The sequence below is a fragment of the Anolis carolinensis genome, chromosome 5 (assembly GCF_035594765.1).
Source record: "Anolis carolinensis isolate JA03-04 chromosome 5, rAnoCar3.1.pri, whole genome shotgun sequence".
Classification (NCBI taxonomy): domain Eukaryota; kingdom Metazoa; phylum Chordata; class Lepidosauria; order Squamata; family Dactyloidae; genus Anolis; species Anolis carolinensis.
In genome coordinates, this window is record NC_085845.1 from 108,402,405 (window position 1) to 108,429,466 (window position 27,062).

Below are 27,062 nucleotides of genomic sequence, written 5' to 3' on the forward strand. Positions count from 1 at the left end.
ATACTACATTATGGCCCCTTCCACACAGCTGAATAAATCCCAGATTATCTGCTTTGAACTGGAATAAATGGCAGTGTGGACTCAGATATCCCAGTTCAAAACAGATGTTGTGGGATTTTCTGCCTTGATATTCTGGGTTATATTGCTGTGTGGAAAGGCCCTACCTCAACTGGCCCTGTAGGTCTGACTGGCAAAGTCAGGTCACTCATTTGAATGAGCCATTTGTGGCAATGCAAACAGCAGGTTCAAGAAGGTGGAAACAAAACAGAGATCAATAAGATAAAGCCTTCTTAACATTTTGCAACAGGGATTCCTGTTGGGTCTATGGGGTACATTGCCAATCCATGGGGTAAAAAAAACCACAGTCAAATAAACAGGTAAGATAATGGATCGTTTGACCCTTAGGTACGAAATGAGAGTGACTTAGAGTCTGGACTGTTCAATTCAGAGTAAGATCCTGCTTAAAAACAGTTGACAGCTAGGGAATTATATCCATTTATGCTCAAGCTTTGAAAAGTGAAGTTCCTGAGGATGAAAATCTGCAGTTCGAAAATACACCTACAGTTTCTATTATTCTTTGGAGCAGCTATCGCATTAATCACAGTTGTGTCATGAGCAGTACATTCAAGCAACAGCCAAGAAAATGGAAGCTCATCAAGGGTACACTAACCTTCATTTCTCTCTCAGAAGCTTTTATTTAATTGAAAAAAATCAGCTCAGCTCAGTTTTTTAAAAGAAAAACATTGCAATAAAATTCTTGTTGTGATTTAATGCTTCCAGTCTAGTAGGAATAATTTAAATTATGTCACCATGACCAAAGAGATTTAAAGGGACCAATGAATCATAGTATCTATTAATAGAAAAAACCCACCTTCTGCAATTTTTTCCTCTCAGTGTCCATAGAGGCTCGGACTGATTTAATTTCAAGAGTGTGCTTCTTTACAAGGTCTTCCAGACCTTTTACCAGCTGCTCTTTTAAACGACTCTTCTCCTCATCCGACTCTTGTTTGATTTTGCGGAGATCTGCTTTGTGTTGCTGTTTCGTAGCTACCTTTTCAAACTCTGCAGATTCCTTGGGCTGAAAGATGAAGGTACATCGTTAAATAAAACAAAATCCAAAACCCACAAATGAGCGATATTAACCTTATTGGCCAGCCAACATGAACAAAACACAATGTGCATGTTTTCGAAGCTCCATAGGTATCTTCATTAGCCAAAATACTTTTTAAAATAATACAGGAGAAAGTTAAAAGACGGCATATGACCCACCAGTGAACCTACAAGTAATCTGATGCTTTATTTGACAGAATGCCACCAAAACTTTTGTCTTCCCGTTAACATTATATACAAATGAATTAATGGCCCATTGATTACCTATAAAGTAACTGATTATAGGGTAGCTTTGAGAAAATCAGCCAAAGGTTAAAATATATTTCAGACACTTAAACAATAATGCAACAATAAATAGAAATTATGTTGTTAACTGTCAAGTCAATTCCAAATTATGGCAGCCTTATGTATGAGAGACATCCAAGTCACCCTATTATCAACAGGTCTTGCAGACTCAGGGCTATGGTTTTCTTGATTGAATCTATCCAACTGAAATGAAACCTTTCTATTTTCCTACTTCCTTCTATCTGATTATTGATTGTTCAAGTGAGTTATGTTTTCTCAAGATGTGTACATCTTAGTTTAGTCACCTTGGCTTCTAGGGAGAGCTTTTTGGGCATTCAAAGAAGTCTTCTCCAACACCACATTTCAAAACTGGCTTTCTTCTTTGGCCACCTTTCAAAACCATACACAGAAATTGGAAATACAATTGCATAGATCATCCTAATTTTTGTATTCAATGATATGTCTTTACACTTCAGGACGTTATTTAGTCCCTTCATAGAGTACTTTCAGACAGGGCTTAAACCCACTTTGGAGCGGGTCAAAGAACCCCCCTTTGGAGGGGGTTTAAGTCGCCACTCCTCCCCCCAAAACCCAGGCTTTCCCAGGTGGGTGTCCCCATGCTGCATGGGGTCACCCAACCCCCATCCCCCAAAGCCTTAAAAATAAAGAAAAACTTACTGGGGCATTAGACTTCTCCAGAGGCCTCCTGATGCGTAGAAATGATGCGCCAGGAGGTGCAGGGGGAGGGGAGGATTGATTCATCATTTATACACACCAGGAGGCCTCCGGAGAAGCCTAGTGGCTGCCCAGTAAGTTTTTATTTTTAAGGCTTTTTTGGGAGGGGGGGTTAGAGGGTGCCCTCCTCGGATCTCCAGGCTCATGGGGCCTGAAGAACTGAGATGTGCTGTGGGGATGGATCCTTGGGAAGTCATGAGACTACCCATGGCTTGGTCCCCATAGGCCCAATACCTCATTAGTCCCGGGCCTTTCGGGAAGTCCCAGATCTAATGGGGTATCTAACTAATTCGAGATAAAGCAGGGTTTTCCTACTTTGTCCCAAATTAATCCTCTTTTACTAGAGATATCGTTTAGATGCTTCCAATAAAAGTCTGACAGGGCCCGCATTTTGGGTCCTGCCTGGAAGGACCCATAGCTGCTTTTCCAAGTCCTAGTCTTTTTCTTGACTGTAGTCTCCATTCTGATTAATGAACGAGTCAAGACTTTTCAAAGTCTACTGCCTTCTTTAAATTATGGAAGTAATCAGTGATCATTATTTTTGTTTCCTTACGGCTTCACTATAAACTTGCTTTTGCACTTTCTTCCTTGATTTGTTTTAGTAATTGGTCCAAGTCTCTGCTATTTTCTGCCAGTACTATGGAGTCACCTGCATATCTTAAGTTGTTGATGTTTCTTTCTTCACAGGGGCATGCAATCCCACCACAGTGGAAAGATAATGCCAGAAACAATTAATTATAATCAACTGTTTTATCACATCAATTATTCATGTAGGACCTTGTGCAAAAGAAATGGAAAAAAAATGTTTTTTACACCTGAGAATCTCCACCATCTTGGTTGACTTCGCTCTGTTTTGCAGACAATGCTTGATGATACATCAGGATGTGTTTCTTTAATTCATCCACCTCACTTTTGACTTTGCTGTGGGAGTTTAGAGCAGTCTCCATTGCTTCTGTGAATTTGATAGGTATGTATTATTTGTTGAAGTTGTCATGCAGCTAACAAGATGAATTGTTCAAAAATACAAATGTTCTCTATTTATACACCATAGAAAAGTTTACGCTATTTTGCCTATGTTAATGTTGATGAATTTTATTAATGCTACAATGAAATGAGGCTGTTAGTACCTCCAACCCATGGAACTTCAATTCTAGAAAACCTGAAAATTTCTAGATTTCTTTTTGTGTAGGAAAAAGTTCATTTGCTGAGCAGAAAATAAGTTAAAGTTATAATTCGGAACTCATTGGTTCATAAATGTATTCTACAACAAATAAACACGCACAAACACAAAATACAGAATTCCGACATGTGTATCTACAGTAGTTGATATAGCTGACCAAAATCTTACTACGGTCTTTATTTTATTTTGGTTTTTCTGCCATTCCCAGTGATTATGGTGCCAAGGTCCACACCTCACTTGGCTCTACATTTGCCTTCTGGATAAAAACAGGCTGAACAAAATGTTTGTTACTATCTCTCCTTAAGTAGATGAGAAGAAATAATTTCTCCCCATTTCACCTTGATCTGGGAACCGCCTTTGCACCTGCCTTAATTTCCAAACAGGAATTGTTCTATACATGTCTGTGTTTATGTGTGTGTTTGAATTGCAATCTGTGAGCAATTGTGGCAGAAACATAATGTATCATAATTAATAACATAGGCCCCATCTACACTGCCATAGGCCCCATTGAAGTCAGGCAGGCTCCCTCCCTCCTGTCTTTCCGAAAGAGGACAAAAACGTGGTTATGGGACCAGGCATTTGAGCATGAGTAGCAGCAAAAATGAGATACGAATATATGACCTACTGACAGACCCCACATGAACATGGAAAGCGCCTTAAATGTATATTTAAATGTATAATTATGTATATTTTAATGGCTATTCTTAATTTTATTGTAATTTTTAATCTTGATGGATTTTTAAATTTGATGAAAACTGTTTTTAATGTGTATGGTTATACTGTAAGCCGCCCTGAGTCCCCTGATGGGTGAGAAGGGCGGGGTAGAAGTGATGTAATAAATAAATAAATAAATAAACTGCATTATCTGAGTCTACACTGACCGTATTATAATGCATTATATGGCAGTGTAAATGAGGGCACAATTGGGGATAGTCCCTAGAATTTAGATTTTGACCTGAAAACCTCAGGGCCTGGAACAATCTTGAGCTGGCAACCTTATTGATAACCAGTGTGATTACATCACCCTAATACTGAAAAAACAGCATTAGTTCCCAATCGTCTTTGGAGTTCAGGTGATTATATTGGCTCTAACTTCTAATACTGTAAATGGCTTAGAACCGAATTGTCCTAACCTGCTCAGTTACTAAGAAGGACCATTTTGAAGAACGGGGCTGCTTTCGAGACAGATAGGAGAGAGCCTTTCCCTGTGTCAGTCTCAAACTTTGAGATTATTCTCCCTGGGAGTTAGATCCAATCACCTTCTTGTCTGTAACAGTACATTCTTTTTTTAAAATCTCACAATAGTTTAAAGTTACCATCACTTTTAGTGTTGCTTCAGTGTTTTGCCAAGATTTTACGTTCTGCTTTTTATTTGTCTATATAGCACCTTTGGTTGGTTTCAGAAATATGGTATTGGAACTCCTAAATAAACACACAAGTAATCTATCTGCTGAGTTTAACATAAAATCATAGAATCATAGAGTTGGAGGAGACCTTGTGGGCCATCCAGTCCAACCCCTGCCAAGAAGCAGAAAATCACATTCAAAGCACCCCCAACAGATGGCCATCCAGCCTCTGCTTAAGAGTCTCCAAAGAAGGAGCCTCCACCAACTCAGGGGCAGAGAGTTCCACTGCTGAACAGCTCTCACAATTAGGAAGTTCTTCCTAATGTTCAGGTAGAATCTCCTTTCTTGTAGTTTGAAGCCATTGTTCCGCGGGTTCTAGTCTCCAGGGCAGCAGAAAACAAGCTTGCTCCCTCCTCCCTATGACTTCCCCTCACATATTTATACATGGCTATCATGTCTCCTCTCAGCCTTCTTTTCTGCAAGCTAAACATGCCCAGCTCTTTAAGCCACTCGTCATAGGGCTTGTTTTCCAGACCCTTGATCATTTTAATTGCCCTCCTCTCAACACATTATTTGGGATTAGCAGAGTGCATTATTTTAAGATTATTTGTAGGGTTGGCTGTATTACTTACCTGTTTTGTTCTGGATCTCATTTTCTTGCAACAGCAGTCTCTCTTTGGCAGTAACAAGCTCTTCCTCCAAAGATTTCCTGATATTTTTGTACTCCATTGTTTCTTGCTGTGCTTCCTTCAGTTGTATTTCCAGGTCCTGCAAACATATTTTCATTATATATTCATGATTATTGTCTTTGGCCATAAATTACTTGCTATGGGAACATCCTTGGTTATTGTTCCATTACTTTCCATCTTGACAAGTAATGGCTGACCAAGTGCAATGATTATTTCAGTTGTTTAAATAATGTATACATTCTGCCGCCACAGGCTAAAGTGAAATCGCAGTGGTTCTCAACCTGGGTTTCTCAATCCAATCCTAACAGCTGGTAAACTTGCTGGGATTTCTGGGAGTTGTAGGCCAAAAACATCTGGGGCCCCAGGTTGAGAACCACTGCACTAAAGAGAAGGTACTGATCCATACAACTGACACTTCATCACATCACAAGCCTTATGGTGGTACTGCAAGATTGTACAGTCAATTTCCCAGCTGCCTGTGCCTTTGTATTCAAGTCATGAGTGCACTGTCTGCCTTGCACTCCCTCAGCAACTGCTAAACAATGGCTTTCACCTGACTTTAATATGGGAGATGATTTAGAGCTACCCAGACTAGTAGTGATTGATGGCCCTAACCTCACTAATCCACTTCTAAAGCCATTCAAGTTGACAGCGAATTCCACAGTTTACAGTGTGCTGTTTAAGTGCTTCCTTTTAGCAGTCCTGAATCTCCCACCTTTCATCTTGAGTAAATGGCTACAAATTCTAACATTATGAAAGAGGAGAAAAGCTTCTTCCTATCTACTTTCTCTACACTGTACATAATTTTGCATGTTCTTACTCACCTACTCCCCAAGCTGAGCAGCCCCAAACGGTGGAAGTTTTTACCCTTGTGCTCCTGTCCTGTGATCATTCTGGCACACCTTTTTGCCCCTTCTACACTGTCATATAATCTAGTTCAAAGCAGAGAATCTGGAATTTATATGGCAGTGCAGAAGGGGCCTTTTCAGTTCTAAACTGATTTTTACCAACTTCACTACATGAGTGTAACAATTAGTAATTATAATTAATAATTTACATAAATAGTTTTTCAGTCATGTCTCAGGTTGTTTGATTCTCATGCAAATGGGAATATAGTGGGAAAATCATGCAGAAACATTGGTCCTCTTATCTCTGAATATATATTTTATAACTGTGCCTCAAGAATTAATTAATGTTACCCATGAAATACTTTTTAAAAGTCTTTCATCCTACATATATTTCTGAGGGAATAAAATCTTTCAGCACTGGAGGAAGCTGTGCCAACTAAGAAGTGTGCCGTAAGCAAAAGAAGCTTTCAAGAGAAATGTGGAAAATATAGAAAATTGTGTTCCTTTTGTTCCTGATACTCCTCAATTTTGCCAGTGAACGACAGTTTTCTTTTGACAATCTGAATTAGCCCATGAACATGGTGGGAGGCATGACAAGCTTCTAACAACGTGCTGTTAATTTCCACTACTGGAAATCTGAATGTTAGAACAGACAGTTTCATTTTATGTAAGATTTTCTCAGTATAAGATAAATAAGCTGGATTTCACTGTTATGTGTATCATAGAGGTTCCTCTGACTTCAAACATATTTTCCCTAATCACTCATTTTAATTTTCACTAAGCAATATATGGCTGATAAAAGTCTCATGCATACATACCCAGTGAGCTACAAAATGTTAGATCAGCTTATCAATAAACCAAACATATTCATCATTAGGGCAATCAAGCTGTGTGTGTGTGTGTGTGTGTGTGTGTGTGTCTTAATGAAGTAACTGCAATGAAGGAAATAAAATGAGAAGTGCGTGATGAAGTGTGTGTGCATGTCTGCGTATGTATGCCTTCAAGCTGTTTGTTGACCTATAATGACCCTGAGAATTTCATAGGATTTTCTTATGAAGCAGTGGACAGTTAAATAGATAAAGCAAAACCATGGGGGAGAGACTACCTGATTTTAAGTAAGAGACAGATTTATCAAAAGTTATCGTATCAGTCAAACAGAATATAAATTTCCATCCTTTCTAATCCCTCTCCCCCCCCCCCTTTATGAAGTTCTCTATGATTTGTGGGTGTAGGAAGGAAAGGAGGTTCAGAAACATTAAACCATTCAGAGTCATGGCTGGTACGTAACCTCTACTTTCATTATAGTTTTGTCTCAGGTTCCACCTTTTAAGGAAACACCTCCATACGGACATTTTTATTAGCTGCATATTTAGCACTAAATGACAGTCATTCACATTTATGGAAAAAGATATATGAATTCAGATATGCCATTATGCTATAGGTTAGAGCTTTCCAAAGTGTGTGTTGCAACACAGTAGTGTCGCTTGCAGTGTATAGGTGTGTCACACAAAATAATGGGAAACCTCTGAGTATGTAAAATAAGCAATAAACCTCATATTATATTATTTTATTGAAAGGTTTTGAGGAGCTAGATTGTGTTCACATACATTTCATTATTACAATGTATGAATGTGTCCGTATCTCTTATAAGGAGTTGGTTTAACCTCCAGTTGGTAGTAAAACCGAATTATTGTGTTGCAAAATGCTACATGCCGCAAAAGGGTGTAATCAACATGAAATGTTTGGAAAGTTCTGCTATAGGATGAGCCTTTATCCCATCCCTGTTAAGAACTGTGTTCTCAACATCTTTGGAATCCCATTTAACATTCTGTTTCTTGGATTTGCCAGAAGCTCACTGAATACTTGGAACCAGCTTCTATAGACTCTCAATGACTCAAGGAAGACAACAATCCAAAGATTTCCTCCCCTACTAATACTGAGTGCAAATGACAAAAGAGTCTCTCAACCTACCTGCATTTTCTCCTTCAGCTTCTGGGAATACTTTTTCAGATCATTGATTCTCTGGCCTTTTGCTTCCAAGTCAGCCTCCAGCTTCTCCAGCTGCTGCTGTGAAATAGATTCTCCAGCCTCATAGATTTCCCTTTGCTCCATTTCCCTTTGCTGCCATTCTCTTAACAAATCAGGCACTGATTGCTGCATGGCCTTTCTCCAGGTTTCTTTCTCTCTCTCATGAGAGGCCATTTCAGTGTATTCTTCTGCCAGTTTCTGTTTTTCCCACTTGAAGTTCATTGTCTCGTTCATATCCATACTACATGTTGCAGTTACTTTCCCGCTGTTATCTAATGGATCTCCCAAATAGGTCCAGTGATTTCCCATGAGGCTGTCCGAGTCCTTTGAAGCCTCAACAGTGTTTTCACAATCTAGTTTCATATGTGCTGTCACTCGGGGAAAGAGAATTTTGTCATCTGCTTGCTTGGTCTCCACTGATGACTTTCTCTCTTCTATCAGTTTTGCACATTTGGCAAATTCTGATGAGGCCTCCTTTCTTATCCTACGGTGTTTTTCCAAAGTTTCTTCAAGGGTGTGGATGTGCTTCTGGAGTTCCTGTGCTTCCTCTACTTTGCTCTTATACTGCAGGACAGTTTCCCTGGTCTCAGCAAGGATGTGCTGAATCTCTTCTTGATGGGCCTCCTTGAGAGCCTGGATGCTGGCCTCATGCTCATCATGCTTAGTGTTCAAAGCATAAATCACCTGTCCTCATAGAGAGAGAAGCAACAAAATAAGGGGATGAAAACCTATCAAAACATGAAAGTAGTAGCAGCTCTGTACTTTAATTTTGAAGACATTAATCCAAACCATACTAGACTGGAAGCAATTTACAACCTTTTCAAGTGGATTTACTTTAAAAGACACATGGTTCCGATCATAGTTAATGTATTTTTAAAACTTCAGGAAAGATATCATACTAGAAAAGGCAGTTCTGACATTTCACTAGATAAAAAGGCTGGTAAAAAGTGAGGTTGATATAGTTGGCCTTCCACTTGCATGACTTCTTCATACATGGACTGCACCATCAATGGCTTGAAATTCTCCCCCCCCCCCCCAACCAAAAAAAAGCTCCAAAAACAAATATTACTTTGGCCATTTTAAATAATATTATTTTGCTATGCCACTGTATATAATGAGACTTGGCTTGAACATTCACAGATTTGGTATCTCCATGAGTGGGTGGGTAGGGTGGAACAAACCACAGAGGATACCAAGGGCTCATTGTAGGAAAAGAGAACATCAAATGGGGAAGTGCAATGATCACTTATACATAGCTATGTAACACCATTAAAAAAATGCATTAAATCACTCTTTTCTGAAATATGCATAACTCCTGAAAGCCAAAATGATACCCAGGCCCAACCCACATGGACATATCTTTTATGTAGAGGAAATAAGAAGAATGCCAGTAAACTCAAACTTGTTACCCATAGCATCCTGCTAAGTGATAAAAATGTTTCCAATCTCCTGTTTTCACAGATTTCTAGGCAAAGGTGGTTGGTGAATCCTGCTTAGGCTATTTCATCCCATTTAAAAATGAATGAATTGATTGGGTCTATTCATACACATGCAAGTCACCCTACATACTGAAGGTCCTTATCATGTGTAGAGAACATGTATGAATTTGAAAAGTACCCTAGCATGCACCTGTGAAAAGTTTTCATTTGGGGTTGCTTTGTGAACCACACCATTGTCAGGGTAAATAACTACTTTATAAGTCTCAATAAACATCTAAAGATTACTATACTGGGCAAGCTAAGGGGTACCCAACAATACCAATTAGCCAGAAAGTACAAACATTATGTATCTGTTAAAAAGCCCTGAATTTCCCATAAGGACATATATGCAACAAGCAATTGTGAGAATGTACTGAGGGGCCATCCAGACAGGCCCTATCCTGGGACCTGTCTGGGTTTTTACTGGAGGCATCCTAATGACGCCTTCGATAAAAACAAATTAATTCAGAATAACCTAAGTTATTTTGAATTAATTAAATATCCCATTAGATCCAGGCCTCCCAGAAAGGCCCGGGTCTAATGGAATATTGGGCCCATGGGTCACTTCTGGGTAGTCTTGGGACTACCCAGGGGTGAGTCCTTATTACCATTGCGAAGCTTTTAGACTCCTGCAGGCCAAAGGTCCAGGATGGTGCCCAACCCACCTCACCCAGCCCCCAATTGATTCCTAAAAATAAAGTAAAACTTGCCTGGCTGCTATAACTTTCCTTCTCGTATCCTCCTGGCACAAGGAGGAAATTTATGGTGGCCAGGTAAGTTTTACTTTATTTTTAGGAGTAAACTTGGGGGCTTCAGCTGGTTGCATGCCAATTCAATTTTAATGGCCCCCCACGAGGGTCTTCCTCCTGGGGCAAACCAAGAATGGGCAACTTGGAAGTCCCTGAACAGACTCAGAAGCCGAGTGGGCAGATCTAAAGACAACTTGGCGAGGTGGCATTACCTGGAGGAATCCACCTTGTGTGACTGTGGAGCAGAACAAACAACTCCGCATATGTATGCTTGCCCACAATGTCCTGCCTCATGCACGGAGGAGGAGTTGTTTAAAGCTACGGACAATGCAGTTGCTGTTGCCCACTTCTGGTCTAAAACTATTTAGTTGTTTTGTGATTTCCTCTATTTTTTTCATCATTTTTAAAATGTATTTGTTATGCAATGCTTTTGACACGAAATAAATAAATAAATTTTAATCAAGATGGCATGTAGCCACCCCCACCCACCCCGAAAAGCCTGTTTTGTTTTGTTTTTTTGAGGGGGTGGGAATGGGGATAAGAATCCACGCCAAAGCGGGTTTTTTAAACCCGCTTTGGCGCGGATTTTGGTGCTGCCTGGAACAATCTTACTTAGTGTTCTTATTAAACTCCACATGCCAGTTATCTATTAAAAATCCATTAAGCAAAAGGGAAAGACGAGTAGTCTAAAACCATGCTCACTACTTCATGATATTTAAAGACTGCAGCTCCGTTGAAAAATAAGTAACATGAGTGTTAGTGCTATATGTAGGAACATTCCAGATAAATGTGCAACATCAGAACAGAATGTATCATTTATTCCGGGAACAGAGCAAACAAACATCTCAATTCCATTTGGTTGTTAACTATAATGGGCAAGTCATAAGATTTAATTTCATATCTTTTTTGTGATTCCTCCAGTGTTATATTAATGTCTTCTTCATCAGCCAAAGAAAACTGCGGGCTGAATCTTTCCTCCTAAAGGAGCCATAACTAACTTGGATTTGTGAATATTACTTAGCTATTCAACAGCTTCTGTCAAATTACTAGGGACCAGCTTGAATAATTCTTCACTTTGCCTATCATGAATAATTTTTCAGTTAACGATATCTTCTAGGTGCTGTGTTTGGTTTTTCATATAGATTAAAAGCTAGCTATGACTCCCAGTTTTTGGCTCAGGGATGCTTTGCATAAGGTGACCAGGTATACAAAAAGGAAGGGGCCCTCACCTCTTTTAACATAGAGGTGTGCATCATGTGGCCCTTCAGATATTGTTGGACTACAACTCCCACCGCTGTAGTGAGCAGTCAGTAGTGAAGAATGGTGGGAGCTGTAGGCCAACAACATCTGGAGGGCTGCATTTTGTCCATGCTTGTTTTAACTGGAAGAGGGAATTCCAGAATGTGAACCTTTCTTCATATTTATGAGATTAATCTAGTTTTGACCACATTTCTTCTCTTATATGCCTTTGAAACATATAAGGATCAGCAGACAGACCCCTTTTTGAATAGGATTGAGATTCCAGAAGGGTTGCCAGGTTGATCACGGTGCAAGGCTCCTATTGTTTAAATATTTAGCTGATTTCCCATCAGGATGGTTTCCCATAAAACTCCATCAGGAGGAACCTTTTTAGCTAATGTAGCTCCCTCATGCCATGGCTATTTTCCAGTGGAAAGTATGAGAACCTTTCCTTGAACTGACAGTGGCTCCCAGTGTGAGCCATGAATAAACAATTGTGCTCCTCCCATGCTCAGAACATGCACAACCAGTGTCTTGAAGGAATACATTGTTCCCTGCTTACTAAGACTGCAACCCTCAACATTTCACATATGAAAATAAAGACATGCATAGCCAAGCAACAATAAAATATGGTCAAGAAATATTTTTTGCTTTACTTTTGCTTTTACCTCCTGGGAAATGCAAGATTCTGCCCATTCCTCTCCATTCTGCTAATTTACATAAGTGCAAACTACTTTTATACTTTGTACTCAATTCACAGCAATATTGAAGAGAGCTGAAGGCAAAGAGGAAACGTGGGAGGGGAGAAAGATGTGAAGGGTTGGGGGAAGAAAAGAAATTTGATACTACTAATGCAGAATTCCAGAGGCATCATGGATGCTAACAAATTTTGCATTGACTACGGGACATTTTTTAAAGATAAAGAGCTAGAGTCCAGGTGCACAAATACAATCCTTAAGAATGTATTTAATATTCCATGGCAGCACTATCCTCTATCACAATGCTAACAACGTCACATGACTAGCCAGAAAAGCCCTGTTCCCATGCTTCAGATTAGGATGGGAAAAGTGTGTCTCTTGGATCATATGAAGCCCTTGGAATCCCAAAGTGAAGTATCTCCTCCCCAGAAGTCCTCCAAAGTCGACATGACCATTTTGAAAGATTGTGCTGATTTTTAGACAATCCTTTACCCGAAAGCTGGCCAAATCAACTCCAAACTATCTACTATTTCCTTCACCCCACAGAGGTCCCCCTTAAAAATGCTCTGAAATCTACAAAAATGGCAGTCAAGAGTGTAGACTGGTGAAAAGGCTTGGAAGGAAATGCCCCCTCTTTCTCTCCACAATTGCCCACCTCTGTTCTAGCATTAGTTCCTTCATCACAGAAATACTGATGGTAATTGTAACATTTATAAAAGAGTATATTTAGTTGAAAAAGCATAAATAGCTATACTTGAACAGTACTGTATTGGGAATTTGAGGGACCTGGACAGTTCATTTTTCATTTCACATTTTGAAAGAATTTTTGCATCATTTGAAATCTGAACTGTACAACCAATTATTCTGAACTGAAAAAATTGTCTCTTCATGATGGCAGACATAATATTTCTAGTAAATCTGCTAGTCAGTATCAGAGTACTAACAAAGTATGTAGACTCGGTCTCCCAAAAATATAATAGGTTTGCTTCTCTGCTGTTTGCCAATAGTCATCCTGGTGTCCATTATAGTTCTTTCCACCTGCAGTTGAGAACCTTGTTTCTTTTTACTTTATCCTACAAACTTGGTCCTGATTTATCATTTGGTAGGGGAGATAAGATTATCACTTCAGTTACAGTCCACCCTTAGTGTCTGCTGTTCAAAAATAAAAGAGCATGATCCCAAAATCCATAGCAGGCAAAATCATAAAAAGGTGACCTGGGAACTGGGATCCCCAGATCTCTTCATAACTGAATATGTTACAAATGGGGGCAGGGACTGGAGGAGAAGTGCTGATGATTCTGCAGTCATTAAGTCTGTATGATCAGCCTTAAAATGAAAGGAGAAAAAAAAATCTCACTCAAGGAATTTATGCACACATACATAATACAAAATACCTTCTAACTGTAGACATCGGAAAGCGGCACATTTTCCATGCATTTTTTTTTTTTTGCAATCAGTTCAAAGTGATTACTAACTGGGGATAGCTATAGGGAGCATCTTCTTTTTCAGTCACTCCATCATTTTTGACTCTTCGTGACCTCATGAACCAGTCCACGCCAGAGTTCCCTGTCGGCCGTTGCCGCCCCCAGTTCCTTCAAGGTCAAGCCAGGATACCATCCATCCATCTTACCCTTGGTTGGCCCCTCTTCCTTTTTCCTTCCATTTACCCCAGCATCATGATGTTTTCCAAGCTTTCCTGTCTTCTCATGATATGGCCAAAATACTTCATCTTTGCCTCTAATATCCTTCCCTCCAGCAAGCAGCTCTCGCATCCATAGGTTACTATGGGGAATACCATTGCTTTAACTATGCAGACCTTCGTTGCCAGTGTGATGTCTCTGCTCTTCACTATTTTATCGAGGTTGGCCATTGCTCTATAAGTAAACATCTTCTGATTTTCTGGCTGCAGTCTGCATCTGCAGTGATCTTTGTGCCTAGAAATATAAAGTCTGTCAATGCCTCCATGTTTTCTCCCTCTATTTGCCAGTTATCAATCAGTCTGTTTGCCATAATCTTGGGGTTTTTTATGTTTAACTGCAGCCCAGCTTTTGCACTTTCTTCTTTCACCTTAGTTATAAGGCTGCTAGGCTCCTCCTCGCTTTCAGCCATCAGAGTGGTATCATCTGCATATCTAAGGTTGTTAATGTTTCTTCCAGCAATTTTAACTCCAGTCTTGGATTCGTCAAGCCCCGCACGTCGCATAATGTGTTCTGTGTACATGTTGAATAAGTAGGGTGAGAGTATACAGCCCTGCTGTACTCCTTTCCCAATCTTGAACCAGTCTGTTGTTCCATGGTCTGTTCTTACTATGGCTACTTGGTCTTTATACAGATTTCTCAGGAGACAAACAAGGTGACTTGGTATCTTCATGCCACCAAGCACATGCCACAGTTTTTTTATGATCCACACAGTCAAAGGCTTTAGAATAATCAATAAAGCAGAAATAGATGTTTTTATGAAACATGCCATGTTTCTGAGCATACCATCCCCCTATTAAAACATCTCCACTGGTTGCTGACAAATTTCCGGGCTGAATTCAAAGTGCAAGTTGTTGAACCGGCATGGGTCTGCTGAGGAGGCTCTTCTCTTGGCCCCACCTCCCTCTCAAGTGCGGCTGGTGGGGACGAGAGAGAAGGCCTTCTCGGTGGTGGTCCTCCAGCTCTGGAATGCCCTCCTTAGAGAGATTAGGTTAGCCCTCACTCTCCAAGCTTTTCAGTCAAATCTGAAAACATGGCTTTTAAAACAAGTCTTCAACCTTGATTAGAGTTTAATAGTTACTCAAGGACTTCATAATTTGCTTCACTTTGGCACTTTGGTCTGATACTTGAACACCATCTATTTTATATCCGTAGGCACTGCTGCATTTTATGGAATTTTAAATCTTATTAACATGGGCTTGTGTGTTGTTTATGTAAAATCATTGTGTAAATTTAAGTTGTCATCATTTATATGCTATGTATTCTGTATTTTATGTATACTGCACCTTTGAGTGCTTTTGTGAGCCGCCCCGAATCCCTTCGGAGAGATGGTGGCAGGATATAAATAAAGTTTATTATTTATTATTATTATTAGTGATAGACAAAGCTGCTCTGCTTGCTTAGGCCACTCTTAAAGGCATACCCCACAGCGAATAACATAATCAAATATGCATCTACCAGCCTGGAGGCAATTAAACAAATGTCAGTTCTTAAAATATCCCGCAGTCAATTTATGCATCTTAATTATTATATTTCTGTGTATTAGTATACATTACAAGCACTTTATTTGTCTATGGAAGCTTTCAAAGTGCTACATTTCCAAGTGTCTGGCTGGTTCTTGGCTCTATAGGAAGAGGGCTTTGAAAACAGATGCCAGCTTTATTATTTCTGGCTTTTGACAAAAATGATGTTATCATAGTTCAAAATAAACAAAACTGGCTTCATTCTATATTTAGCCATCTATCATTAGCAATTTTATTTGTTCACCCCATTTATTGAATTTTATAGATAATAGATCGCAGAAGCCTGCGCCATTAGTAATTCTGTTAATCACACCAAGTATTAATCACATAGGAATCAAAGATAGGGCAGAATAATATATCTTCTATTAAATATATACTTGTACCCACTAAGTATTTCTGTTGCATAAGCAAATTGAGCTATTGTTTAAGGAAAACCCATGCTTATAAATCAATCTCAGGACAACCAAGAGAAAATACTCTGAAAATTATGCATATATGGTACTATCATCCACTCAAACTACATAGAACTAATAACAGAATCTCTAAACTTGTTGAAGAAGGTGTAGAGAAATAGGGGATTGGAGCCACATGTGGCTGAGGCTGTATCTACACTGTCCTATATCCCAGGATATGATCCCAGATTCTCTTCTTATCCCAGATTATCTGGTAGTATAGAGTCATATAGTCCTGTTCAAATCAGATAATCTGAGATTAGTTCCTAGGGCAGTGTAGATCTAGCCTGAAATGCCCCAAAGTATGGAGATTCTGGGATGAAGTGCTATCAAGGAAAAAAATCAAATAGTGGGGGAAACAATACACTTCAGGGGAGCCCTATTAATTATTTCTGTTTTCAACAGTGAGAATAAGGATCTTATAAATAAAAATTTTATACTGCTCCCATTATGTACCACAAGACTTAAAATAGTGGAAACCTGGAAATAAAGAATCGATTAAACAGGACATGGACGATAGCATTATCAGAAAAGTTAAGCCATAAATTAGGATTCACAAAAGGTGAATTAAAAGAAAATCAATTTGATAAAACTTGGAAACTATTTATTAGTTTCATGTGTAAAAGCAATGGCAAATTCAAACATCCAAGAAAGATTATGGTTGAGTAATTTATGAATAGGTTACAATAATATTATATAATAGATAAATGTTTAAAAATGTAATAGAATTGTCAGTGCTATATTTTAAAAATGCTATGTAAGTAATGGGAGAGTTGGGGGGTATAGATCTGGGAATAGAAAGTAATATAAGACATTCATATTATGTTTCAAGTGTTTAAATATAAGTATTTAATTAATTTAACTTGAATGAAAGTTTTAGAAGAAGGGAAGAAAAAAAATATAGCACCATTCAGATTCAGATGTTACAAGAACTGACATTAAATGTCTGAGAAAGAATGGCACAAATCACTGAACTTAACACTGTCTGGATGAGGTGATAGAGGCGTCTTTGTAGTGAGCTGCCCTTGGTGAAGAGTTTTTATCAGCTGGCCTGTCCATACACGTTTTTTAGTAATATACTACAGCTACATGTGCATATGTACTAGCTTAATATAAAGCTCACGTCTCATTGATCTATAATAATCTGTTCAGCTTAAAGAGGGCTTGTTTACACCAATGTTTAGATATTCGGCTCTAGAGTTGCCTGGATTTACATGTTTAGCGCCATGCCTAATACTCTGACATTGTATGGCTGTCCACAACCCAAATCCAAATTGGCATAGCTTTTATTTATTTCTCCTTCCTTATTTCTCCTTGTCTTCCTTCCTGCTCAAACAAGAGGTTTTACTCAGGAGTAATACCATCTTCCATCTCTCCTACTGAGATGCTCATCTCCTTTGGCTCTCAAGTGGCTGGACTTCCTATAGAGGGCTTCTCTGGAGCTGCCATCACCATTGCAATAGTCCATTGCCAGCGGTAAGACCTCCTGTGACCATCCTGTGGTTCAGAAACCAGAGTTGGATGAAGCACTGCCACCATAGCAGCAGGTGAAACTGGGACTGGCCAAGGCAAAGGAAGCAAGGAAAGGGATCCTCTACTTGCTTACTCACTAATAAACCATCCCTTTCCCACCCCGAGCGAGGGATTATGATATTCACAAACAATTAAAGGGATCTGTAATATTACAAACCAAGTAGTAGTGGACATTTCTTTTAATGACAACACTTGCAATCCCAGCAACCTGTCCCACCCTCCTTTCCTGAAGCCACCCTGATCTAGAGTGCTCACACAGCCCAGAAACTGCAGAGCAAGAAGTGTGTTTCGGTATATTGCACCGAAGTCTGAAACAAGCACTTTCACTGTGAGAGGATCAAGGCAGCTATAATGTAAGCATGATTTTAAATCAGTGTTGACATGCCCTTAGTAAAGAGATGCAAAGGTAACCAAAGATGCAGTCAGTCTTATTGTGCTAGCCCTGGTACTGATAAGACACCATCTATTTGAGAGCTTCATTTGTCTTCCCCTCTCATTTTCAGTAGGGAAAGAGAGAGGGCAACACTTTCCATGTGTACTCCATGTAGCTTAGTCTTACTCCAGTGTAACCTTTATATTTACAGCCCCTTCAGATCAATACAGATTTTCAACAAAATATGTAATATTCCTGTAAATGGTTCTAGTCCTTCTTTCAGTCATCTGCATGCAGGTGAACACACAAAAATGGCTTATACTAATACTGGTACACTTAGCATTGTTTTCTCTACTCCTAACTGTTAGCAGCAATCTAGGATTTCAGTCTTTTCCAGCACTGTCTGGATATACTTCCATTGTTACTCAGTTTTCTCTTTTTCTCCTTTAACAGACTGTATGTCCCAAATAATGTTTAAAACAACAACAACAATAGGATGAATAAATCATTTGGCTCAGCTTTAGCACAGCAGGTTAATGTGATGCCTCATGGGCCTTGTAGTCCTGTTCCTAGTACTATCGTGGCAGATGAAGATGAAAACATGGGGTTTTTGCTGGTTCAACAAGAGCCGGAGTCCCTTCACCTGCCGGATGTTGATGTTTGCCCTCAAGAATTCAGTAAAACACGCCTTGGGCATTACTCCCCTCCGTTTCCCAGGAAGGAATCTTACTCTAGAGACAGAGGAGTTAGAGAAGCAAATCGGAGGAGTTTACGGATCGCTGCCAAACAACAGGCTGATTAGGCCTGCTTCCCTTGGGAAATTCTAAGGAGTCATGCATCTGGACAGAGTTGGGTTTCGCTTCTCGTTCTCTAGGGAAAGAGATTGTTGGCGGGAAAACGAGACCCAATATAGGTGTTTGGATATAGGAGATTCTTTGCGGAGTCAATTGATCAGCTTGAGGAGAGAGATCGTGTGTGGACTTCGTAACCCCAGTTCCTTGCTTCCCAGATCAAGTATTCAAGCCTTTGCCTTGCCTTGCTGTTTAACCACGGACCCTGTTCCACGCTTCACGTTTTGCCTTGTTTCTAGTCACGGACCTAGTCAAGAACCAAGTTTATTTCCAGCCTTGTTGTCAAGCTTCATTGGACTTTTAAGACTCTGACATTTCCCCACACTATTGCTTGGCAAAAGTGTGTGTTTCGGTCAAGTGGATTAAAACTTTGAACTCTAATATCATATATTGGACAATACATTTTTGGACTATATTTGACCTCATTTGAAAGGTCTGCTTCTGAACTATATTCTTCACTTGTTTTTATTGCTTTTATATATTTCCTTAATAAAGATATTAGATAGAGATTGGCCTCCGTGTAAGGTTATTGGTGCCCAGCAGCCAGGGGCCTGACAGTTAACCACCATCTGCAATAAATCTTACCAATCAAAAGGTTGTAGTTCAAAGCCTGAGTTGGGGTGAGTGCCCGATCTTCAGCCCAGCTCACTATCCACAAAGCAAATCGAAAACAGCTGAGAGTAGATAAATAGGTACTGCTTAAGCGGGGAGGTATTTAAATGGCATCATAAGGGAAATACCATAAAAATGCCAGCGATCAAAAAAGGAGGAAGTCTGTGAATAGGACTCTTCGATATGGAGGATAGAGCAGCAGCACCCCCCCCCGCCCCCCGGGCCGGAATCGAGCACAACCTCCAGGACACCAAAGATGGGAAATGCCTATATACCTCTATCTGTTGTCTGTCCTTCCTGTGTATAACAGCATTGAACGTTTGCCATATATGTGTTCTGTGATCTGCCCCGAGTCCCCTTTGGGGTGAGAAGGGAGGAATATAAATGTTGCAAATAAATAATAAATAAATTGCTATATTCATAGAGCTCAGATCCAGAACAGTTTGGAAACTATAATGTAAGTGATTAATTTAGGAAAACGTATAGTCATGTTTATCTTGCTGAAAGTTTGCTACATGTATTATGGTTAAGTAACCAGAATTGAAACATAAGTATCAAAATATATACATAAATACACTTTTCTTTCAAAAGCCTCTATTTCATTTACATTAACAAATCAAAAGGTAGCCTGTGAAATGAAGGAAAATGTATCAAATACTGGAAACATTAGATGTACAGGAACAACAAAGGATATGACTATTTTTCAGAAAGCAAAATATAACTATGGAAAATGTCTAAAAGTACTATGAATAAGTAACAGGCAATTTAACATTTATTTCTACTAGGCCATTGAGAATGCAATACTAATTCACAAAATTTGATGGGCAGGTTCTATTGGATTCTATATTTGGGTTACCTCTTTGAAATAGCCTGCCCATAACTGATCAGCTTCTGGGGAGGCAATTCTATGTTATAATAATTTTTCGGCTCCATCTCATGTATGTTTATACATAATTGAAATAAATGTATGTTTTCAAGTGTGTTCACAGTAGCAATAACCATGTACTTAAAAGCAGGTTTGAAGAACAAATTGAGTGACAGCATTTTTACAAAAATGTAAATTTTACCCTCTCCTTTCTAGTTTCTGATCTAAACCCACCAGATCTTATTCAACAGAGATCAATAGTCTGTTGGCCTTGTCACAGCTAGCAGAACTGAGGTGTCACATTTTTGCATGGTTTTTTCAAGTACAACATGTGAATTTTGATACACAGCTTCCTCTGACAATAATAAGAATTTGTAATCTTATTATCCATGTACCAGTTTCACTAATATGTCTATAAATTATTTATTCCAAGGAAATTTAGAACTCAAGAGAACAGCAAAGAGGATCATAAGCTTGCTTTTGATCTTTATTTCATCTTGGAAACACAGAGGCACATGCCTCATTATTTCCCTTATCTGTCTGCCCCTCCTTCTCCTCAACGGCACATGCAGAGTCTCCTGATCTTATGCTCAGTGTCCCCTCATCACACTTCTTATACATTCCTGCCTATTGTGAATTTCTTTTTTGTCAACTCTCTGCCCACAGATGTTTCTGTTATTTACAAGTTGAGAATTGTGAAATTATGTTGAGAGTTGTGACACAACAGCAAGGAGCGCTATAAAAGTAGGCACTTCCTGAGCATTAATCTTCCTTCTTTTGAAAACGACATGCTTTTCCAGTGCTATAAAATGACTGTAAATTTGTCATATGAGATAGGAGCTGTTCTGTAGCAGTTTGTATTTTTCTTACTTTCTAAAAGGAGGGCATATGTGATTAACAATTTGTAGATAGGATCAAGGAACTATTACTGAATAGGACTTGAGGAAGGTGACAGTGGAAGACCTAGTAGTTTCCATGTTGCTTCCCCTTCCAGACCCATCTCTAATCTTTGAAACTCTTGCTGCCATGACACAACCTATGAAAAGGTCTAGTAAAGTCACACAATGTGAATCCAGTAGCAAAGGTGCATCAAAGCATTTAGAAAAGGGGGGCACTTTTTCCCAGTATCAAGACTTTCCTGGTATAAGAAAAAATTTAAACTTATTTCCCATCTCTAATCAATGGATTTATTTTGGTTGAGCAGAGTTGGAATTGCTATCATTTATCTGGATTCCAGCTTCCTTTTGGCATGTCTGCTTTATGCTTTTACTAGAAGTGAGGCCTACAAAACAGGAAAGGTATTCTGTGTAAGTACTAACAATACCGCTGTTACTGCTATTTTTAAATTGTTTTAGATTTTAGCCTGTTCTTGTAAGTTGCCCCGAGACCTAGGGGAGTGGCGGCATATAAGTTTGAATAATAAATAAATAAATAAATAAATATAATTGCCTAAGACTTTCCTCAACTAGCTGAAGGAGGTAATCCTTGAGATGGTGACTATGGGCCCTTCCACACAGCCAGGATATCAAGGCAGAAAATCCCACAATATCTGCTTTGAATTGGGTTATCTGAGTCCACACTGCCATATACGTATTCCAGTTCAAAGCAGAAAATTTGGGATTTTATTCAGCTGTGTGGAAGGGGCCAGTGTGGACTCAGATAACCCAGTTCAAAACAGATATTGTGATATTTTCTGCTTTGATATTCTGGGTTATGTGGCTGTGTGGAAGGGCCCTAGGTTATCTCAGGGTACTTCAACCTTGCCATCGCCACATTATTTCCTGGTGACTGTTTAACCCAAGGGTTACAACAGATCCAACACCTAAAACAAGTCACATGGTGCATGGTGCTGATATTAAGTATTAAACTCAGTCTCAACTCTCTGACAAGTGGGGAACTAATCAGGATAGTACCGAGAAGAGAATTTCTCCCATTGTGGAGGAAGAATGACTACAATATATGCAAAGCCACACATATATACACATATGATCGGAATAATGGAAAAGCAGACCCTGGTATGCTTTTCACTGGATCCATCTCTGAAAGACACAACATCACTCACTGACTCAAATCCTATCTTGAGAGAAAGGTAGTGTATAAATTCAATAAATAAATAATGTTGACAAAGAGATTTTATGTGAGACTGAAAAGCAAGAGCTCTGAAAGAAAAGAAGGAAGCAGTTTCCAACCCTCTTGAATTGCTTGAACCAACATGATGCAGAATGTCATCAGACACACAGAATTAAAACAAATATTCCTCAAGCTCCAGTACATAACATATGAAGTAAAAAACAAATCAACAAGGCAAGACATGTACCCAGGACTAATCTAGGGAGAATGAGATAAGAAATGGCAGAACCCCACAACTAATCAATACACATTCTGCTCTTTCCCTGCACAAGCTTTGTCTATTACATTATTTACTACAGACATACTGCTACGAAATAGAACCAAAAATCTGAGATTTTGTAGTCCTCCTACACCATCCTCGAAATGTTAATACTGCTGAAAAATGTGGAGCTCCAATGGGAAGGAAGAGGGAAAGTGTGGGTGAGTAAAGCTGAAAAGTACTGTCACTTGCTTTGTTAATTGAGGAATATCTCTGTCACTAAGACTTCTAGATTCCAGACCAAACCAGCTGGTGACATATGTGGCATTTGTAACAAGTTAAGCAGCAAAAACTCTGATTTCACAATTCATTTTCACTTAATGCTTGTCTTAGGGCCCTTCCACACAGCTATATAACCCAGAATAGGTAAAGGTAAAGGCTTCCCTGACATTAAGTCTAGTCGTGTCCAATTCTGTGGGTTGGTGCTCATCTCCATTTCTAAGCTGAAGAGCCAGCATTGTCCACAGATGCCTCCAAGGTCATATGGCTAGCATGACTGCATGGAGCACCGTTACTTTCCCGCCAGAGCGATACCTATTGTTCTACTCAGGTTTGCATGTTTTCTAACTGCTAGGTTGGCAGAAGCTGAGGCTAACAGCGGGAGCTAACCCTGCTCCCTGGATTTGAACCGTCGACCTTTGGGTCAGCAAGTTGAGCACCTCAACGGTTTAACCTGCTGCGCCAGAGGGGGCTCCATAACTGAGAATATCAAGGCAAATAATCCACATTATCTGTTTTAAACTGGGGTACTGGAGTCCACATCACCATACAATCCAGTTCAATGTGGATGTTATACAGGTGTATGGAAGGGGCCCTATATGTATCAATTATTGTCATTTTACTTGTTTGAGGCTTCAACTTTATATCTACTTATTTGGGAGTAAGTCCCATTTGGGGGTAAACCTCAACGGCACTTGCTTTTGAGCAGACACACACTTAACATTTGTAAACCAAATGTTATTGATGAGAGGCAAAATCTATAATTGTAAAAATTAAATTCAGTTATAGGGACTAACTGTGAAATTGTAAAACAGCAATATAGTTGGCCCTCCATATTTGCGGGTTTAACTTTTGCAGATTTGATTAATATATCCAGGAATCTCTACTTCCCCTAATCTGACTCTAGCTATAGAGTGATAGTGACGCAATTAAGGGATTCCTGGAGAGAACACCCCTCTAAAATCTCTATGTCCATTAAGCATAACTCTGGGCCCATCTGCATGGGCCAAATGAAACGGGGTGAATAATACACAGAGCCAAACTGCGCCACACACCAGGCAAGGGCACTTAAATGCAACCTTGCCTTGTGTTAGCTAAAGTAAGAGAATAACCCAGAGATTCCCTGCACTTTGGCCATGTTTAAACAATTTTGCCAGTTTTGATTCAGAACTGATCACTTATGTTTACACAGTTATCCCACTTTCCCTGGGTACAAATAGCCCGGGGACAGGGGATGGCACTTACAATTGCTGTCCTGTAGCCATAGTAGTGGCAACCATGAAGTGTGGAATTGCTTTGCTCCTGATTGTTTTTCATTATCATTGCTGATGCTTTCCAAAGCACCTTTCCAAGTCCTGTTGGCATTTTTGCATGTGTCAGCAATTGCGATGAGTGATAACCTGAAGCAATTTTGTGCTATAACAGCAACAGGACATCAACAGTAAGGGTGGTTGTCTAGCAGTGCTGAACTAGGCTCGGTGCCACTGGGTGGTATGCATTTGCATCTGCGGTGGCACAAAGCCTGGCCATGTGGACTCCCTTGCAGCTGGTCTAAAGCACTGCACTCCAGATCAGCCCGAGTGAATGGCCAATGTAGGTGCACCCTCTACGACCAGCCTCCATAGAATCACACTGAAGGAACTAGACATTCCTAGAGAAATATTCTCTCAAGCAAAAAAGAAAGAAAAGAAATTTCTTCTTGTTTTTTCCACTTTTGGAGGGGTCCTTCATCCTAAATCTCAGCAATTGTGGGGGGCTGACAGTGCTGTATAAATAAATATAGTATTTTAAATAGTACTAGAAGTAAGACATCTCACAAATGCATGGTTCATAAATTGGGCAATGCAGAAGGCACCTCAGATTAATTTAGACTGCAGTCCTCAAGTATGTATTTTTGTGAGAATTCAGTAGAACACTAAACTGAATTCAGGAGGACTTTTTTCAAAATAAGCATGCTACAACTGCAGTTTAAAGAAGGATTTCTACTCCCAACCTCAATTTTTCAGAGGATTTCAGTACAAGTAACAGAAATCAAATAGTGCATCAGAACTGTAACTCAATACAAACGATGAAGATGAACAAACAAAAGACCTTGGGATCGTAACAGGGTTTGCACAAGACAAGATCTTTTTTAAAGCATTTATGTCAGTTTTGCATGCATTATGGATAGATAAGGAACTTTAAACTTGTAGTGATTATGCCCATTTAGTCCTGTAGAATCAAGATTTGTTCATGTGTGAAGCTGTGTATTCATGCAAACAGAACTATTACAAAACACGTAAGTATACATTGGTAACAGCACAAAGGCTCACATGTGGGCAAGGATATACATCTGCATTCACTGTGCAGTAAGCTTTCACAAAGCACATGGTTTGTTATTATTTAGGGATGAGTGAAGATTACAAGTAACAGATCATAGAAGTCTATAATGTTCAAATCCCTTAACAATAAGCGTTTACATAGCTCTCTGGTTTTGTATATTCATGTCAAAACAATAACTCAACAGTTAAAAATTTTTAAAAAGGGAATGATTCGTGTTGGAAGAAGTGCATATATAGAAATTGAGATCACTATTTATATGTGCATACATATGTATACTTTTTTAAGGCAATGAAAAGGCATGAACTACATACAATCAAGTCACACTACCAAAAGATGTTGGGAAAATGTTGTGGAATATAAAAGCAACAATCATGTGCTGCTAAATTAAGTATGCTGCAATTAAATCGTATGGAGGGTGTAACTAAAAACCTCTGTTGGCTCCGAGTTGTTGGATGGAACTCCAGAATAAGGATGCAGTTGTTGTGATGAAAAAAGTAGCTGATGCAGTATGAACAACAAAATATTATCAAAGTCCAATTTATTTTGGTCCCATTTTTAGGAATGAAATGTTAGCAGGAATATTAGAGGCCTGTATAAGGTCTGTATGTGTGTGTACATATGCACAAATATTTTATGCATATGCAAAAATATATCTATAACTTACAAGATAGAAAAGAATAAGAAAAAAATTAAACCAATTGCTTAATGTTATTTCTAAGCATATTTCTGCTGTGTTTCAGAATTTTTATTTATTGATTGAATAAATGATATTTACAATATCATACAATGCATATACACACCTACTACTCTACAAATTACAAACCACTAACTACTATATTTATCACTAATAAAATAATATACCAATTATAAAAAGAAAAATATGTTTCTGTTTTGTTTGATGAGCGAGGATACAATTATATGTTTGGGGAGGAACTAACATGGTGTGTGAGGAGCTTCCTCTTTACACAGTTGTGATTCAGATAAGCCCCCCTCACCTCTCACGTGCTCTCTTTCTCTCTCAGTCTTTTTCCATATAAATATACATAAATGTTGAGTATACCTAATCTGAAAATCCAAAATACCGCACCATCTAAAATTGTACACAAGGGTAGCTGAGACTCTGACACCTTTGTTTTCTAATAGTTCGATGTATATAAACTGTTACATGCAAAATAAATGTGTTATGTACTGCCTTTGGGCAAAATATATAAGGTGTATATGAAACGTAAATGAATTTTGTGCTTAGACTCGCATCCCATCTCAAAGGTACCTCTTAGTATATGCAAATATCACAAAATCCAAAAAACAAATATTTGAAATACAAACCACTTCTGCTTCCAAGAATTTTAGATAAGGGATATGCAACATGCATTATAAAAGCATAGAATAGTCTACTTAGGCAAACTCTCGTAGTTCGAGGATGATGGTCTTCCAGTTTTGGGGTCTTGATGGTGGGTTCTTTGGTGAGACTTATTATTGATCTACATGTTCTCCAGCAGTGAGGACATTGGTTTCCAGGTGGAAGGCGGTCCCGGTCAGGGTTGGCTTTACGTTCCTTCCTCTTGGCATGTTTCTCCCTTAAGCCCTCCATTTGTGCCTCTTCGAATTCCGCAGCCCTGCTGGTCACAGCTGACCTCCAGTTAGAGCACTCAAGGGCTAAGGCTTCCCAGTTCTCAGTGTCTATGCCACAGTTTTTAAAGTTGGCTTCAAGACCATCTTTAAATCTCTTTTCCTGCCCACCAACTTTATGTTTCCCATTCTTGAGTTGGGAGTAGAGTAACTGCTTTGGGAGACAGTGATCTGTGCTTTCTTCCAAGATGGAGTGGGCCATCCTCTGCCTG

The 27,062-nt window shown here is 39.2% G+C and overlaps 1 protein-coding gene across 5 annotated transcripts in view; it reads right to left on the reverse strand.

The window, feature by feature from the left end:
- Nucleotides 1-27,062, reverse strand: part of fam184b (family with sequence similarity 184 member B) — a 103,683-nt gene that overhangs the window by 69,048 nt on the left and 7,573 nt on the right. For all 5 annotated transcript variants that reach the window (XM_008111303.3, XM_008111302.3, XM_008111301.3 and 2 more), the window contains exons 2-5: nucleotides 8,165-8,905; nucleotides 5,289-5,424; nucleotides 2,946-3,082; nucleotides 872-1,078 (exon numbers count right to left, since the gene is read on the reverse strand). In XM_008111303.3, coding sequence (XP_008109510.3) covers nucleotides 872-1,078; nucleotides 2,946-3,082; nucleotides 5,289-5,424; nucleotides 8,165-8,905 — 1,221 coding nt within the window. The remainder of the gene's footprint in view (nucleotides 1-871; nucleotides 1,079-2,945; nucleotides 3,083-5,288; nucleotides 5,425-8,164; nucleotides 8,906-27,062) is intronic.